At 43.7% G+C, this 18,878-nt stretch overlaps 1 protein-coding gene across 1 annotated transcript in view; it reads left to right on the plus strand.

Annotated features, from left to right (window-relative positions):
• Positions 1–580: 580 nt before the first annotated feature.
• LOC143361305 (uncharacterized) overlaps positions 581–18,878 on the plus strand; it is a 263,601-nt gene continuing 245,303 nt past the window's right edge. Inside the window, 1 exon segment of the mRNA XM_076800598.1 lies at positions 581–824. Coding sequence (XP_076656713.1) covers positions 758–824 — 67 coding nt within the window. The 5' untranslated portion in view covers positions 581–757.

An 18,878-nucleotide genomic window follows, 5' to 3' on the forward strand; every position in this document is an offset into this window, starting at 1 on the left:
TACTGTCCCCCTAATCGCCCTTCTCGAATTACAAAGCCCGAAAAGCAATCTCCATTTACATTGCACCAGATACAAAACACGAGAATAATCTTGACAATAACAGAAAGCTTACCGAAAACCTGCAATCACGTTGCCACACGTTTGCGCCGCGTCATAGAATCACGTTTATCCATTATATCGGCCTGGTGGATCCCTCTCGCACTCTTCACGATCAGCACCATCAAAGCGAAATTATGTGACTGCAGCCCGCGAAATAGTCGCGGAAAGTTCCTGTAATTTACGAACGGCGTGGGGGTGGGTCGTTGGATACGTGCCGGTAATAATCACGCTTCATTACTTTGTAATTTGAATGTTTCCTATTTCATGGCGCAGCAGCGCCGCTACGGTCGCGCGTGTTTTCGCTTGAGAACGCGCCATTGGTTGGACGAGCGTCGACGTCGCGCGACAGACCGAGAGAGCGGACGCGCGGTTGGTTGGACGAGCGACGACGTCACGCGGCAGAGGGAGACAACGAACGCGCGCTCCGATTGGTCCGCGGTGGGGAGTCGGGTGGTGGGAGCACGCGAGCAACCAGCCGAACCTGTCAGTACGCGTTCTACGGTCACGTTGTTCGTGTCGTGCGGTGTTTCGTCGACTAACACGGTCTCGTGGTATTCCGGCATTGTTCACGTGGTTGTTATATTTTACTTCGATCCGAACGACACCAAGTTTGTAATGAAGTGATCGATACTTGACGTGATTAATCTCGTCGGCGAGCATGGATCAACGTGCGCTGCACTGCGTCTCGATCTTCTGCCTGCTGATCACCGTTGCTGTCGCCTCTCGTGAGTCTCTTTGCTGTCACTTTTTCACTGTCAGCATGTCAAACGGTCTGTACTAACTGATTTCACAGGTGTATTTGCTCGCTGACGTGGTTTCGATGTATTTAGAATAGTTTTTTCGGATCTGAACGAACGTGGTACAATTTTGAAATCTTGACAGGTCTTGACCTTGGGAAAAAATTTTCCCGCCATTACGTGACCCGTTTGAAATTGTCTAGATTGTAGCGGAACAGATAAAATGGATATTCCAGACAGTTCTGTGTAACTGAAGCACCCCGTTCATTATTACTGGACTGTGGATTTTGTACGTTCATGCCAAAAATCGATTGGTCAAATAGAACAGTGTAAAAATATTTGCTTTTAGAGGACCCCGGAGTAGCCATTGTAGTGGCCAGGGACTAACTTGGAAATTTTGCGTAACATGTTGGCTGTGTATAAATTTCTCGCAAAGTGAAAGTTTTCAATGGAAAAATGCCGGTCTGAAGGTAAAAATTATTCAATGATGTTGTTTTTAAAATTATTAAAAGAAATGCATTTTTGTTTAACCTCTGTTGCGTACTGTTGCAAGTTGTGGGAGGTTGTGGTCTGAACAATCTATCTGCGTGTACAAACAATACAGCTTCATAGGAATACCTTTAGACTCGTGTTTACAGTTAGACGGACTAGACAAGATGAAGGACTCGGGAAAGACGCGGAGTTGCTCGACACACACACACACATACACACCGCGAGTTCCCCGACTCTAGAAGTCACGTACAACACAAAACAGCTTGTGCATACAGTTCAAAGTCGATTAAGAGATGTCGCGATTAGTAAGTACGAACTTTTTATTCTATACGAATTTTTTATTCTATGTACTGATTCACAGTCGAATTACGATTCAAATATCGGTGGGAAATAACGAGCCTGATACAAACAATTTTTACATAAAGTACTACCAGCAAACAACAGGTAAAGTTTCAATTTAATTTTGTAAAATAATGGGAAAATTCTCTAGCGACGAACTGGAGGGTCGCACATCGACTTATTGAAGTGCCGCTACCAGTAAATTTTACTTCGATGAGATTGCAGCGGAATTAGGTTAGAGTCTAGAGTGGTGTCGAGTATTTGGCAATTTTTCGTTCGCTTTTTTCGTATTTCGCCTACGCGATCATGCGGGTTCGGAATATTGCCCGTTCGACAGGTTGATTTTCGCGCAGAACCTCGTTTTGTGCGAAATTGCCATTCTTTTTTTTTCCCTCCCGAAAAAAGTGAATCCGAATCAAATTCTTGCCGACAGAGATACGCGTTCGAAAATCTTCGCACAGCTGTTACGTCACTCGGCCGACTTTTTCGAATTGGTACCTGTGGATTCGCGATAAATCTAACAGAATCTAACACGTACTAACGCGTTCGACCTAGCGTTTACTAACGCTGGTAAAATGTGTTGTACATTTTCCAACGATAATTCGGTGGAAATCGTTCGTGGGCGTTTAATCGGAAATAGATGATAATATTCGGCGCCGTCGACGATTTCCATAAAATATTCAAATTCAGCCTCGTCGACAACGAAACTCTGTTCGATAAAATTCCGTTACATGCATCTCGAATTGATTTCGGACGCGGCGTAGCAATTTTCGCGACATATTGTTGCGTGCGGGGAGGTTATTGTAATCGAAACGTGCCGCGCGCGGAATTATTATAGGTTATGTCGAAGTAGAAAACATTGTTATGTGCGGAATAATGAATCGGCTATTAAAATCACGAAAAATTTACGATGAAATATTCTGTTCGACAATTTTTGATGGCACGTAACCGAACACTTTTGTTATTTGCGGAATGCGTTGAATCGAATATTTATATATAGAATTCGAGTCGAATTGCTGGCTACAAAAGTAAGGTTATGTAACCGAAAATATTTTTACGAGTTAAAAATACTAAATCAGCTCAAATAAATAAATAATAAATCCCTGGAGATAAAGTAAAGGTAGAAGTTGCGTTGAAGAGTGGGGGGACCGGTAGAAATTCAATTGTTTGCTAGAAAAATACAGGGAAACGTTTCGATTCTTTTCAGTAATTAAGGGACCGTGTTGAATATGCTGATAGGAGTTTTGGTTGCATTTCATACTTCCCGCTCTGCACCAGGCTGTTCGTTTTGAATGCATTAGCACAGCAGAGTGGAGTTTAATCTTTAACGTAGAACTGAGCAAGACGGGCTAATTTGTCAATCGCGAACGAGGCAAAATCAGGGTTGCTTTGTCCATTAGGCGATTAAACGCTGTACACGGGGTCTAGATTACATTTCGAAATTATCAAGGAATACAAAATGATAATCTCTCAAGGAAATGATGATGTTTTCGAGAAAAGTGCGGTATTAGCATTCACCGTCAGGGTTTGACTCTAATTAAGCATATTCTCTCGAAAACAAAGCCTCAAATGAACAATTGTTATTCTACGTTTTGTATGCATTTCTTCTGTATTGAAGGATTTTTTTGAAGTGCGCATAAGAAGAGGCACGCGCAAGAGATGTACAGGGCATAATAGTTGCTGGTATATTCATAACTGCGACTGCACTTGACTCGCGTAGTCACATGTTTATTCGTCGACTGAATGGAATACGGAAGTATGACCGAGCCTCGAGGGGCAAGTAAACCCTGATGCCGTGTCGTTGCACACCGGGTGGCTAAAGAGAGTCATTCCTATATTTAGAACCCTTTAAATCTCCCCCGGGGTTGCATTTTTCATTAATTAAATTAACACCGCCGTGTTCCACGGCGTGCGCCCGATTCTTAGGGTAATCCGTTTGCGTAAAATCATTATTGTGTTTTTACACGATTAATTAACGTCCCGCGATCCCCGTTACCTTCCAACGGCACTCGCGTGGTTTCACAGGAAATGGTTTAAAACAACGTATTTTTTCGCAATTAATTATCATCGCATTCTTCATTGTTTCCGCTTTTAAAATAATAACGTCCGACTGTCCGCGTGTTTGTTCTCGTTAAACGACGCACTTTTCGGCACGGAGTTAATAAACAACATTTATGAAAAATTAATAAACCGTATCTCGTCTGTGGTTCGTGGTCTTCGGTAAATTTCGGGTAATGAGGGTTGGAAAAAATATTGTCTGGAATAGGTTTTCTTCAGTCAAGAGGGGATGCGAATACTATTACCCCCTTGTGAACCGAATTATGCATGTACTTTTCACCTTTCACTGGTATCTGCATTCTGGAAGGTTTATCATGACTATTATGCATTTATGATTACACGAAAACTAGATAAATATGTTAAATACATTGGTTCCATTCGAGTAGAATTGTTAAATAAATAAATATCTGCTCCCGTACCTTGCTGTTAATAAAGGTAGATCAGACTCGTGTATTACACAAATAAATGATTTCAAAAATAATAGTTAAGGTAATATATTTTCTTATTTGGCTATATACTGTTTGAAATAATCGCGAAGCAGTATTTCAAACTGTTTGCAAACAATTGGGGGTTTAGGATCGCTCGATGGTCAATTGAGAAGTAGAAGTGATACTTTAAGTAGTACAAGTCAACGAACGGCCGATTCGATTCAGTCTTCCGGGCGCATTGATACTTAATCGACTACGAGAATTTGCGAACTTTTTAATATGCTCAACGCTATCGTTTCCACAAACACGCTATTCACAGTTCGGTCCACCCACTCGTAAACCATTGGCTCCATGTTTACCGATCCATTCCGCATTTCATCCCGTTCCACGCGAGCGCGCGCGCGCCCACCTTTCCTCTATTTGCCGTTCGAATTTCATTCCCGGTTCCGTCTCGTTCCCCATTCATTCTCATTCTGGTTTTCACTTTGCTTCGTTCCTCGTTCATTCTTATTCTGCTTTCCATTTCGTTCCGTTTCTCGTTTTGTTTCATTCCGGCTCGTTCCTGATTCAATTTTGTTCCGCTCCGTTCCCCGTTTGCCTTTTACCCGCACACATCCGATTCGTATTTCATTCGGCCCCTTTTGTGTCGCATTTTAATTCGGTCCGGTTCTGTTCCTTGTTTGAATTCGTTCCGTTTTGTTCCTCGCTTGCGCTCGTTCTATCGCGTTTCTCGTTTTACCGCGTGTCCCGTTTTGATCCGCATTTTAATTCGTCCCGTTTCATTCCACATTTTATTTCGTTCCGGTACGTTCCTCATTCTGTTTCATTCCGTCCCATGTCGCGCTTTAAATAATTCCGTTTTGTTCCACACTTTAATCCATTCTATTTTCTTCCTCGTTTTACTTCATTCCATACTGTTCCTCGTTTCAATCCATTCCACTTTCTTCTATTTCGTTCCCCATTTTATTTCGTCCCACGTTCTACTTCATTTCGTTTCGCGTCTCACTTTAATTAATTCCGCATTGTGCCGCATTCTAATTCAATTCATTTTGTTCCTTATTTTAATTCATCCTATATCGTCCTTTACTTTGATTCGTCCAATCTTGCTAGTCATTATAATTCGTTCAATCTTGTCCTTCATTTTGATCGCTATTACAATTTTTTCCATATTGTTCCTCGTTTCCGTGGAAACGACTCGAAGAATGAAAGTATTGTTTCGTCCTTCCTAATTTTAATTCCTTCAATTTTGTTCGTCATTTTAATTTCATCGTTCCCCATTTTAATTCGTTCGATATTAATCCTCATTTCAATTCGTCCACCTCCTCATTTTAATTCGCTCCATATTGTCCCCTATCCGAATTCACTCCATTCTTTTCGTCATAGAATTTCGTTCCGTTCCGCGATTCGTGTTCATTCCATTCCGTTTGGCATTTAATATCGCGTCGTGTTCCGCACTTAATATCGTCCCGCCGCCCTAATTTAACATGGTTCCGTTTCTCTCGTACAACACCGTCGCGTGTTCCGTTTCTCATTTAATTCCGGTTCCGATTTCGGTCCCGTCTCGACGTAGTTCCGAGTTTCGTTTCGGTTAAGAGGTTAACCGCTGAAAATGTTCCGCCGGTACATATGTATACTTCCGGTCCGTTTCTTTCATTGTCGACTGGTGGCGTCCGCGCGAACATAGAGGCCCCGTCCGGGGTGTAATTCGCTCGACAAAGAGCAGGCGAGCAAGCCTGGTTGCCTGACGGCAGGCGCCGCTCTCGAAACTTGCCCGTACACCTCTGCACAGGGAGCGAGAGAGAAGACTATGCGAGGGTGGGGAAAACAGTTCCTGTGACAGAGAGAGAGAGAGAGAGATAAAGAGAGTCACTGTGAATGAGAGAGAGAGAGAGAGAGAGAGTCTCTGTGAAAGGAATAGAGGGGATGAGAGCGAGTGCACTCGCACCAACCGACCCTCCTCGAGTCGCGTACGCCGGATTTAACGAACCGACGCTGTTCAACCCTTACCCGTTCCAGATAATTATCGGGGTTGCCCCGCAGTTGACACATCCGAACCTGGGAACAACTTAAACCCCTCCGCTTACACGCTTCGGGTTCTCGCATCTGCGGCGCGATTCAATTTTCTACACAAATTACACTCGAACCGAATCTTTCTTAACCCCCGGCTTTTTCATCCCTTGTGTGTACGTACGACCTTTTATGTCTTCAGCTTGACACACTTTTTCGCTAAGTAAAAAGTGATCCGACTGCAGGCTGGTATAATTTACCCCTTTTCTCTTGGTTGAGAGACTGTGGGGGGGGGGGGTGTGCACTCTTCTTATTTTGTTGTTTATCTCGAAAGCTATTAACAGTAGAAAAGAAACTTCTACCTACAATTTGTGTAGTTTATCGTCCTCTAGAAATTTTCAAAACATTTATTTGTTGAAAGGATACACATTCCAAAAAATGTTGTAAACGTAGCCCTAACTCGAGTAGACTCAATAAAATTGTATTATTTACAGGTATGGCTCAAATTGAAGGACCGAATAGTACCAAGGGCACAGTCGCTGACAAAATGAGTTCAAACTAATTTCATTGATTCAAACAATTGAACATGAAGACCCCTCGGAATGAGATAGTGAACAGTTCAGTTCTGGAAGAGTGTTCCACCCGTTATATCGCCAGTCGTTCTCCAAGGGAATTGGAACCGGCGGGATTTCAGTGGAAACGGAACCGCTGTTCCAGTTGCGGACAACAAAAAAGCTGTCGGTAGTTTACCGCGACGCGAACTCTCAATCCAGTTTGCACTCTGTCCACGTTTAGACAGACGTATCGGCAAATATCCCGAAGGAAAGTTGCCCCGCGACTTTGCCAGTCGTTCGTTCCCGCGACAGCAACGGCGACGATGGTCCCAGACCAGGTTGTCGTTGGTGCAAGTTTGTTTGCGGATCTTGTCGTCCCCGTCGCAATCTCTCTCTCTCCCTCTCTCTCCACTTCCGCTGATTAGTCGGACCCCACTACCCACGCCACGCAATCCTTATATTTGCAAGCCTGTCGGTAATTAAGTTCGGGTCTGTGTACGCAGATATTTCCGGAGCTCCGTTCGACGCGCCAGGGCAAGGCCAGTCGTTCCACTCCTTCGGCGTTCTACGATCTCTTTGAGAGAGAGGAGAGACCGGCTTAAGAGTGTTTGATCGAATGATTTACTTGTTGAATGTTTGATCCCGCCCTTAACGAACTGTGAACCGCGATGATCCATCGGTACCACGCCCCTTTGCAGACCCTGCGCTCGGGTTTTCCAACCCCTTGCACCCTCGCGGCGCCTTAACGAGCGCTTTCGACTAATTGCGATACAACATGAACGCTTTAGTCTCCTACAGAATTTATAATTATATTTTTCCATCAATCTACACACGTGTTAAAGTTAGCCCTCGAAATTAGCCCTCGAAGTTAGCCCTCAAAGTTGGCCTTCAGAGGTAGCCCTCAAATTTTTCCCTCGAAGTTAGCCCTAAAATTTTGCCCTGAAATTTTGCCCCCAAAGTTAGCCCTGAAAGTTTGCCCTCGAATTAGAAAACAGTATGTCCCAAAGATGTTATATCTCCTTAAAACCACAACTGCAAGCCAGCATTATAGCCGAGCATCGTGGCCGAACATTGTAACCGAGCATCATGGCCAACCATTTGTAGAGCTTTAATAAACGAGGGAACCGTTAGAGTTTCCACGAGTGATCAGTTGTTCTTGAAGACCGGGAACGGTTCGGACTTCTCCCGAAAGTCCTCTAACTTTTCTCATGTTGAACCGCGCTTGAAGCCACGCTCTAATTGGCGAAGGGGATCCGCAATCGAGGTAGGTTGGATAAACGGAGCCACAGCTGCGAACGAGAGACGAAACAATGCTCGCCGCCGAAGACTCTGAGCTCTTAATTAGCAATAGGGGTTCTCACGATGGTTAATTATGGATATCGTTCGTACCACGAGGCAGGAAGGTGAAGAACGGTTGCCTCGCGACGGTTAATAAGCATTACCTTGCATTCCGCGCGGACGGAAACTCCGAACAAGAAGCAGAAAGCGTCTCGTGAGTCCATTAACACCTTGAACGATGCTCTCGGCGATGAACATTTGCTAATTTTTTTCATGGATAAATAGAGAGCGAAAAATTTCACTATGTTGTTAGCGATTAACAATTTTTTTTTTAAATATTGCTTTCTACTTCAGAAATATGTAGTTTATGTAGGGATGCTGAAAGTGGAACTTTGGGAATTTTTTTCAAAGGTAGTTCCTAAACGAAAAATTCCAATTTTTTTAGGGGATATGAATAGAACTTTGAGCTTTATATCCCAATTTTTTTATACCGAATATGTTACAGAATGGCGGAGTTATTCGCCAATTTCGAAACCTTTCTCTCTGTGACATCGATCGCTTTATTCTATCAAAGGACTGGAACATCCGAAATAAATTTTTTTAACGATTTAGATGCCGAAAAGTATAACTCAAAATATAGCATAACAGAATTTCTAAAGTATCAATTATTATAAGAATGATGTCCACTCAAAGTTATCAAAAAGAAAGAATAAACATTTGCAATTGCGTTTCAGAGTAGAATCGAAGGAGCCGTTTTCAGGGCCAACGGGCGACCTTTAACCCATTCCCGGGACCAAAGGGACCGCCTACCGGGGCGTGCCAACATGCCATAATCCGGTATAGTTGGCCCGCGTTGTTCCCCTGCAATTTAATTACTTCGAAAGCCGATATAAATCACGCTTGCGAGCAATCTCGCAGCGAGTCGCGCGAGCAATCGGTTCCTGCAAACGCTGTCTCAGCTTTTAGATCGCTCCTGAGATTAATTAGGCTATCTGAGTCGTTGACTATAACTACCATCGCGTCTCGGGCGAATCATGCGAATCAGGTTCTTAGGTAGATTCTCCTGGCGTTTCCTTTGCGATGACTTTCGCAAACCTGTTCTTTGTGGTAAAAATTATTTATGCGTTATTTCAAGGTTCAGTATAGGTTATAGTATAGTATAAATCGTGCTAACATTGCCAAGTGGTCCGGAAAGTTTTTCAAATGGCTAACAATTTGGATTTCGAAGTTTCGAAGGGTTATCGATTGATCTGTGGAAAAATTGGTCGAAATCCGAAAAATTCGATTTTGACTAGGAAAACGGGTTTCCCAGGCGACTGTGCGCCGACGGCGGTATGCCAATCCGTAGGACAACGTAATAGGCCAGCTAGTTTGTTACTAGATAGGTGTAATTGGATAATGAAATAGCCGGGGAACGCAGTCCGTTCCACGTTTAATCGGATTAACGGATCCGCCGGCGATCCTCGCTGTTAACGATGCCGGTTAATTGGCTTCGATGTGCAAAAATTCCGTTATCCACCAGCGCTGAATTTCTGCGCGATGAATCGGCGAAGGCTCGATTCGAGATCCGACGCTCTTCGAGCTCTCGCAAATATTTGCGGAACAGTTGAATCGAAAATCATTCTACTGTACTTTTCGCTACGCGACCGTTGTCACACCGCTCTCGTTCTTTTTGCTCCTTTTCGTTTATGTGTGTTAGAGTTTGTTCGTCGCTGGGCTGTTGAACTAATCCTTTGGAAGCTTATAAAATTTTATTGCTGTCCCTATTTTCACGTTAGGCGAAAAATTCGTACGATTTTGTAGTTTATTTTTCCAAACTAAAGAGAACGAACGAGTTCCACTCTCTTTCCCTTTTTTCTCTCTTGCGGAAGCTCGCGATATTTATTGTTATTTTGCAACATGATTGAACGGAAAGTTCGTCCTATTTTACAATAAACAATCAAACAATTTTACAATAAACAAAAGAAAACAATACAGGAGTACAGAGACATCAATTAGTTTTTGTAAAGAATTTTATACATAGAAGAATTTTATATTGATCTACCCATTTTTTGTCCTGAATGCATGAAATATGCAGTGTATAAATAAAATTAAACGCAGCTACAGTTGTATGCATTCGAACATTGTATATAAAAGCGAATATGGCTTTTAGTTCGTGTCTCTGTTCTGTTGTGTTTAACAGGCCACATTTTGTCATTTTGTGTGGCGATCGGTTGGCGCAAGCTTGGGTGTACTATGTAAATTGGATTTGATTTTTCGGTGGACGTGTTCGTGGCCCATCCGTTTAGGCCAATCAGTTTCACGCAGATTGAAAGAGTGAACGGAACAACACGGAAATAGCTTCTGTTTTTTTCCCCCGCGTTGCCGGAAGAGAGCACGCTGCGTCCCAGCGATTTGGCGAACGCGAGTTTGATGCAAAGTTTCCAGTGGACATCCGCCGCGATGGTGTTTCAACCAGATTTTCGGTTGCGAGCCGGAGTGATTCGTTATAGTCGAAACACGCTTTTCGCTTTTGGTTTTACCATTGCGGTTCGTTTTTCGGTTTCCGAGTCATTATTCTTGTTTGCCGTGTGTCTGCCTTCTGTAGCCCCGAAAAAATCAACATTCGAGTATTATAGTCGATACTCATTCGATACTTCTAGTGGGCGTGGTTTTCTGGCTCCTAACGAGCTTAAATGCTCCGTATGGCAATATGCGTCCATACCTGCCATAGATTCAGTATTTCGAGGAAATTAAATCTTGGAAACTTCAAATACTTCTATGATAGGCGTGGTTTTCAGTCCTCGAGACCATAACGACCGCCCTCCGTGCTCAGTAGTCCCAAGTGGGCGTGGTTTCTTTGCCCCCAATGGAGCGAAACAGTGCTCCATCTACCTAGAGTTGGCTTGAATTCAATATTCCTTAGAAACTCGGTTTCGAAAACCGCAATATGACTCCTACTTGTGAAAAATGTATTGAATGGGCGTGGTCTCGTTGCTTTCGGTGGGGCTGTAATAGTGCCCCACAGGGCAATGTATTCCTAGACACTATTCTGCTTACAATATGCTTCAGAAATTCAGTCTTGAAGATTGCAATAGCTTCAGTAGGCGTGGCTTTAAGATCTTCAGCCCGTAATGACATCCCCCAATATTCTTTACCGTAAGTAGGCGTGGCTTCACTGCTCCCAACGCGTCCAGATCAATGCCCCCAAAGCAATACGTGGCTAGACACTGATCTAGTCCCAATATCCCTTCGATATCCCTTGAAAATCGAATTTTAAAGATCACAATGACTCCTCTTCTTGTGATACGTGTCAAGTAGGCGTGGTTTCGTTGCTCCCAACGCATCCAGATCAATGCTACCCAGGACAATATGTGACTAGACACTGGTCCAGTCTTAATATCCCTCGGAAATCCAATTTTAAAGATCACAATGACTCCTCTTCTTGAGGTATGTCGCAGGTAGGCGTGGCTTCGCTGCTCCCAACGCGTCCAGATCAATGCCCCCAAAGCAATACGTGACTAGACACTGATCTAGTCCCAATATCCCTTCGATATCCCTTGAAAATCTAATTTTAAAGATCACGATGACTCCTCTTCTTGTGATACGTGTCAAGTAGGCGTGGTTTCGTTGCTCCCAACGCGTCCAGAGCCTGCCTCGCGGAGCAATAAGTTCCCAGACACACAGATCTCCAGCCTGAAACCCAATTTTCAAGATTACATTGTGTTCTCTTTGTTTCAAATCCCAAGTAGGCGTGGTTTCGTAGCTCTCGACGCAGAAGCAACTGCCCCACGGGGCAAAACTGTTCATCCTAGCTCCGTGGTTCTCGCCCGGGTCCCCGAAGTAGACAGATGGAGTCCACAGGTGAGTCGTTCGCAACGAAAACGGTTACGTATCGCAGCGCGGCGAATAGAATTTTGAACGCGACCGATTCGTCCCGTGGAAACCACCCGAAGAAAATTGCAGGCTCATAGTCCGCGGAATCTGTTTCCCGTGAATTATCGGGCTCCGAGGATTAAACGTCCGAACGGGGGAAATTTATCGAAGCGGCCCGCCAAGAATAACTGAACGAGTTCCCTTGATTCACTCCCGTTTCCCGGCGTCGTTGATGCGAATTTATCGAGCCATGCCACTTTCCTCTCTCTTTCTGTCTCTCTGTCTCTCTGTCTCTCTGTCCTTTTCTGTCTCCTTTATCTATTTGTACAGCACGGAGTAATGTTTATATTAACATGAATAACATCCCCGCTCCAGTCTCTGTCGCGAGGAATTTCTCGAAAAGGAAACTCTTTTTCTCATTTCGCGATCCCCCCAAAGAAACAAATATAGAAAATTTCAAATGTTGAACACCAGGTTTAATTGAATCAACCAATTTATTTCCTTGGATATGTATTATAAAAAAAGTGACTAAAAATTTGTATAGATCTTTTTACTTTTTGCAAAATAATATGAAATAGTCCATATTTTAGTAAAGTACATATTAAGTAATTATTTGCAGTTTTAGGGGGGCTGCATCGACCCCAATAGTTTGCGGAGAAAATTGGATTGTAAACGAGACAGAGGTAGGCTTGAAAAGTAGGGTCAGAGAGTATGGTTGGGCGCATAGAAAATTGGGTGTTATTATATATTCATTACGGCGGATTTTATGCATCTGCGACTAGACTGCGGATCTTTATGCATTTATGACTAGACTGCGGCTCCGTGCATTCGTTACTAGACTGCAGGCCTTGACTTTACGTTACTTTCGATTTATTGAAATTACTAGAGGATGAAAAAACGTTCTATTTGTGGTTTCTCTATTTTGCAACGGATACAGATATTTTCTCCAATTTGAAACAGTAGAAAAATTAAGAAAATTAAAAAGTAGTAATTACTCTATCTATTAAAATTTGTATAACAAAAGACCGAAGAAGAATTAAGAACGAAAAAGCGGTTTTCCTTTTTTTCCGCGAAACGATCCGCGTCTACCATTAGCACGGGCATAGCAACAAATTAGATGCAAGCTACATCGCCACCATTATCCTGATTTTTATAAAATATGCCAGGGAAACGAGAGTCCGCACAGAGATCCGTATTCATTACCATTCTCTTTTCGCAGCGTTCCGTCTGGTTCGAAATTTCAGAAAAGCTGCAGCCATTCAATTACGAATGCATTCTACCTACGTCACTTCATTTAATAATTCTCCCTTCGCGTTTTAGTAACAACGTCGAATCGACCCTAGCCGAGTCCGAAAAACATTGTACCCCTTATTTCTCTTTAGTTTACGCGACACGAGCGGAAAGACTGATATTATCGTGATCGTAGTAGCTGACGCGAACAGAGACTGATTACTGTTACAGTATCATAATCCACATCTTAACGTTCAGTCGAATTACCGTTACCGAGCTTGTTAAATATTTGACCAGTTATTTAATTTTTCACTGGTGTACATTGTTCTTACTTTTTTGCATACACGTTTCACATAAAAATCCACAAATTATTATCAACCATTCGAAGAACCGTTTCTAAATGAAGAAGAGCGCCGAACCGTCGTCCCGAAACTCATTAAAAATCTCCTAAAATGAGTCGTTGCCTCGCGGACGACAAGGGGCAACTCAGAATTAAATTATCCCGATTAATTGGCGGCCGCAAATCGTGGAAACGACCGAAACTTCCGTCGCGGAAACTGACGATGAAATTCGTTAGCATTCGAATCGAAAAGCAGAGAGTTTCCCGAGGACGAGGAAGAAGAAGAAGAAGAAGAAGAAGATGAAGAAGGTCGAGGAAACGATATTCCCGGCGGCAATTAAGAACAACGAGGTTCCTAAGTCCGGCGAATTAGGCGATCATCGGTGGGTCTTTGAACCGTCGAAAATAATTACTCCTGCGGGAGTGTTGGGGGCTCTTCAAGATTCCTCCCTAACGAATCGAACGGGGTTCCCGGCGGAATGATAATTTCCAGGAACTGATTGGCGGTCGAGGCGACACGGGGAACTTGTCGAATTCGTTTTCTTCCTTCATTCCTCGTCTGTTCTTTTTTTTTCTTCATCTTTCGTTGCGCTACTTTTCCATAGAAGAGAGATAGAGATACGGTAAAGATGGCGGAAAGAAGCGTCGAAGGAACGAGACGCGCCACTTTGCAAATCTAATTTCATTTCCGGCTTTATTTCTTCGGAATGCCAGCCGGTAGCTCGTGGAGCTGCGCCAGGGGCAGGGGGCAGGGGTGGAGGGATTTCCATTCGAGACAGAAACACCCCCGGCTAAGAGATTAAAACCAGCCAGGGCCGGATAGGGGATGATATCTTCTCGCCCGAAGTCGCTTCGATCACGGAAACCGGCGGACCAATCGCTTTAAGGGGAGCCTCCCCTCTTTCGCGGGGAAAAATGTCGATTTCTTTCGCAGTCCTTTCAAATTGCCAGGTGCAAGCTAATTTGACACCTTGTATGGAGGATACTGTAATTAGTATCGTCATCTGAAAATTTTCTTTGCCAATCTTAAGAAATAGGGACCCACGTAGAAGGTTTCTTCTTTCTCGAAGAATTCTAACAAGTTTTTTAAAATTGTCTAGAGATACTAGATTCACATAGAATTATATAAGAAACGAGTAGGGTCAGTCGTAGGAATTTATTGCAACAATACTAAATCATAAATTAAACTACATCTTCGGGCATGATTCAACATTGTAGACGAATTTTTGCAGCTTCCTGGATTTAATGGTTTTTTAATAATTCCTCGTAAAATTGTTTAAAATAGAGGCAAACAGCTTCTTAGAGTACATAAGATCGTCCATTAGCTTCGTCGACGATCATAATTTTGAAAGATATTTTAGGATAGCATTTTCTCCTACGTTAAACATATTTGCGTATTTGTTTAATTTTCGAAGAGCTCTAACGCTTACAGTACGGTGCAATGTTTTATTTTCACCGTTCCGAATTCCTCTGGTAAGAAAATGGAAATTTAGTTAATTTCATTTTGTCTAAGTCCGTCATAAAAATATAAATTTGCATAAACATCAGCATTCTGATAGTGGAACGTCCAGGGTAGCTAAATGAACCACGAAATTCGGGTATCTCGTGTGCGAGGACGGAGAGAGTAGTATGGGACGTGGAATCATTCCCTCTCGAACCTGCATTTTAATATACTGGCTCGATACCGAACTTCTGAATATTTAACAAATTACAACAAATGCGAACTGCACGAGAGACGGTTAAAATTATTTTACTGATTAATTTCCTCCGCTTTTAATCTCATAATCGTTTTGTTTGCGATCTGTATGGAACTTCTAAACGGGTTGACAAACGGCAGCAACATAACTATTAATTTAATTGTGGTAGTTGCAGAAGATTCGAGAACGGAAGGTCGCGGGACGTACAGGGTGTTTCAAAATTATTTTGCGGTCTATTTTTTTTTAACAGATCTCCGTCTATCCGGAGGTGCAGAATCACGCTATAATTTTGAAACACCCTGCACAATAAATGTTGAACAATTCCAGACTAATTGCTTAGTATCTTCAGTGTCAAAGGGTTAACGAGCCCCCAAGGCGAACGTCAGTATCAGGCGAAAACATCACCGAGGGTCCTGTAATGCACTGTATTGTAAGTTGCTTTGGTTCGTTATCTTCTTCAGCTTCTATTCGTCGGCGGGAGTATACCGCGAGCCGCAATATCCATTTCAAGATGCCCGCGCGCTCGGTATATTTTCATGGAACGATACGGCGAGCATGAATGCGCCCCTGGAAAACTCGATACGCCTCGCGTTTTTCCGAACCTGTCTGAACTTTCTTGCCCGCGGAAATTTCCGGCCAATGGGGAACCTCGTATTGTCTCGGGATCGGACCTCTCGCGAAGATTGCGTAATCCTGTAATAATCAATGCCCGGGCCGCGATTGTTCCAACTTTCTTGCCCTGAAACCCTTTACGTTACATTCTCGACTAATTAAAACTATTATTTAATGTACTGAAAAAAATTCAAATTGAAACGTTACGATTTATTCCAATCTTCTTACATTCAGCAGATCGTAACCAAATTTGGTACACCCGATACATTTACAGAAAGATTTATCCATAAATCTATAAAAATAACGTTTGGCAGACGGGCCACTTAAAGTGTTAAAAGAGGAAATACGTTTTCATTTAATGCCTATCTGTTGACATTAATGTACACAATTTTTATTTTCCATAAAGGTTCGCGGTACGGAAAACATTTTGGGGAATTTTATGCTTCCTCTTAAATTTTCCCTGGGAGACACGATTGACTAGCACCACTTGGCTGCCAGACGAATGGCACGCTTGTGCCACTTACATGGGTCTGACATATAGCGGTCTGTATCCACTGCCGAACGCCGGTCTACCCTATCCTTGATCTGCACTACGTGACCAGGGTCGACGTGGCTGACTTTTATCACTCAATCCTGGCCGACATATGGCCTGGCTGTGCTACCTGATTGGGGAGTCGTCCGTGGATCTGATCTCGACGCTCTCAACGCAACAATTAAGTCAAACGAGTGCTGGACAATCATTTTCATTCGATTTTCCCGAACTTGTCGCACTTGTCGGTTTATCAGAATTTTTTCAAAGTTTTTACTAACCGCTCGAATCGCTTGTGATAGAATTGATTTTTCAAAATTTTTTTAGACCATTCGGAGGAATGAAACAATCCCAGCAAGGACGATTCACGTGGACACGGAGTGTTGAAGGAGCATGGTGCAAAAAGGCAGGAACTCGTTACAGCGATTCAGCTAGGAAGGAGACATTAGGCTCGTTTCTGGGAGACAAGACCGGGCCTAAAAGGGGGTCATCCGTGTGTCGGGAAGAAAACACTCGTTTGGCCTGCTTTTGTTAGGAGCCTTTGTATTTACGGGCGAGAGCCGCATATCGATCCGAGCTCTGCGATGCCGAGCGTGTCGACGTCGCATAGTCCTTGGTAGCGTTCCTTCCTCTCTCTCTATCTCTGCCTCCGTCTTGCTTCCGAGAGAATCGTTTGTTCTCTCTTCGTCCACTTCCTGCTCTGTCCTCCTCTTCTATCTCTCGGACGACATTATTTCTATCCGCTTCCGTGCCTCTCTATTTTCTCTCTCTTTCTCTCTCCTTGTCTGTCTTTTTCTCTCTTTCTCGGCACTTCTCCCTCCTTGAATTTGACATTTGGCCAAAGCAAGAACAAAGGCCGCCCCGGGCGATTGTTTTGAGGTCGTTTCGTCGCTCGCCTAACTCCCAGCGAACCTACTCGCAGCCCACGCGTCTCGGCACGTTCCATTGACAAGTTATCATCGCCTTATCGTCGTCATAACTCCGGGCGCTGCCAAATCTGCCACAGAATTCACTCGGGCGCGTTTCAGGGAGTCGGATCGTAGAGCACTTTCAGGATTTTTTTTTTCGCAAGATCCCGATAACTGTTTTTTAATAATTGAGCCGGTTTTTGAAACTGCATGCACCAGAGTGTCTATAGCAATCTTTTCCAACGAGAAATATAAATAAACAAGGCTAACGTCGGCGACCTTTCGGCCTAGTGTCGTATGAACCATGAAGCATCACCATGGACCATACCTTTCTCTATAACTTCGAATCGAATGAATGTTTCTACTTGGAAAAAATACAACACATTCTCCAAGTACGTGTTAATTAACTTGCAAACTTTGAGATAGCTGTCTCGAATGGTTCTCTTTGGAAAAAATTCCGAAAAATCGCCTGTCTGCATTACTGTCAATCTCTTTTTCACTCTACAGTAAAATTGCTATAACTACGGATCAATTAAACACATGCACTTAAAAAAAAATATAGTACACTCCGAAAATACTGGTTAACAATTCTCCCAACTTCCAGGCCGATACCTCCAACGGTCCACTTAAAAAAAAATCCGTAAGATCGTTTTCGGACACGAACTAGATCTTGATGACCGTGCTTCCGAGCTTGCGGTCCAATAAAATGCAAATTTTCCAAGCTTCTCGTCTACTTCTGCCGTAAACCCTCCGTATCAATCAGTATACGTCTACCAGCGAGTAGTTTAAACGAGTAATGGACAATTTCAGAAATCCTCAGCCGGTCTTGGCGGTTAAAAATCGCCGGGAACGATCGGATCGAGAATTCCGGCGGAGCCCGGTGCCGTTAATCTCTCGTTCCGGGGCGGGGATCAGCGCTGGCCAGAACGAATTCTTCCGAGCGGAGCTCTCGGCGCGAGTAGAAGCGTGAGAACCAGCCGGCGAAGCGATTCCAGGCGAGTCTCTCTGCGCGCGGACAGTCTATATTTCTCGGGGACGACGGAGAAACACAGAGCCTCGGGCCGCGCGCCGGGCCAAAGACGCCATCGACTACCGTTATTGCCAAACTTTCCAGCCAATCTTCGACGATGAAGAAATTGATAAAAAGTTGGTCGTAGTTGCCTGCTCGATCGCTCGCTCGCTCGCACGGTCGGCAAACCGGAAACATCGGGGAATCGATCCTCGGACAAAGCCCCCCGGCCAATTACAACCCTCGCTGCGTCCGAGCCGGAGACAGGCCTGTTGTTTCAATGACCGCGATATGATCGATCGGATCGCGTGCTCGGCAACCGTGATCGCCGGGGGAAAAAAGCTCGTCGAGACGCTCCTACAAAACGCGCGACTGAATTTCCCTCTCCTCCGTTCGCGGAACACCAAACTGTGACCCTCCAGCCTTTTGTTTAGGTTCTCAATACTGGAGCTGTGGAAAAATAAATGTACAGCCGGGGACAAAATTAAGCGGACGCACCTCGAGAACCAATAACTTCTTGAAAATTGGACCACACGATTCTAGTCTTATTTTTGGCGTGTTAGAAGGATTAGTTTACTGGATAATCTGTACAAAAGATTGATCGAAGATAAGAAGAGGTCGCAATTTTTAACTTTTCAATCCGTGCCTACAGACGAAATAATTCAGAAAATTTTTAGCTTCAATTTCTTAACGAATAAGTTTAGGG

This window comes from Halictus rubicundus, chromosome 15, assembly GCF_050948215.1.
Source record: "Halictus rubicundus isolate RS-2024b chromosome 15, iyHalRubi1_principal, whole genome shotgun sequence".
Taxonomy (NCBI): domain Eukaryota; kingdom Metazoa; phylum Arthropoda; class Insecta; order Hymenoptera; family Halictidae; genus Halictus; species Halictus rubicundus.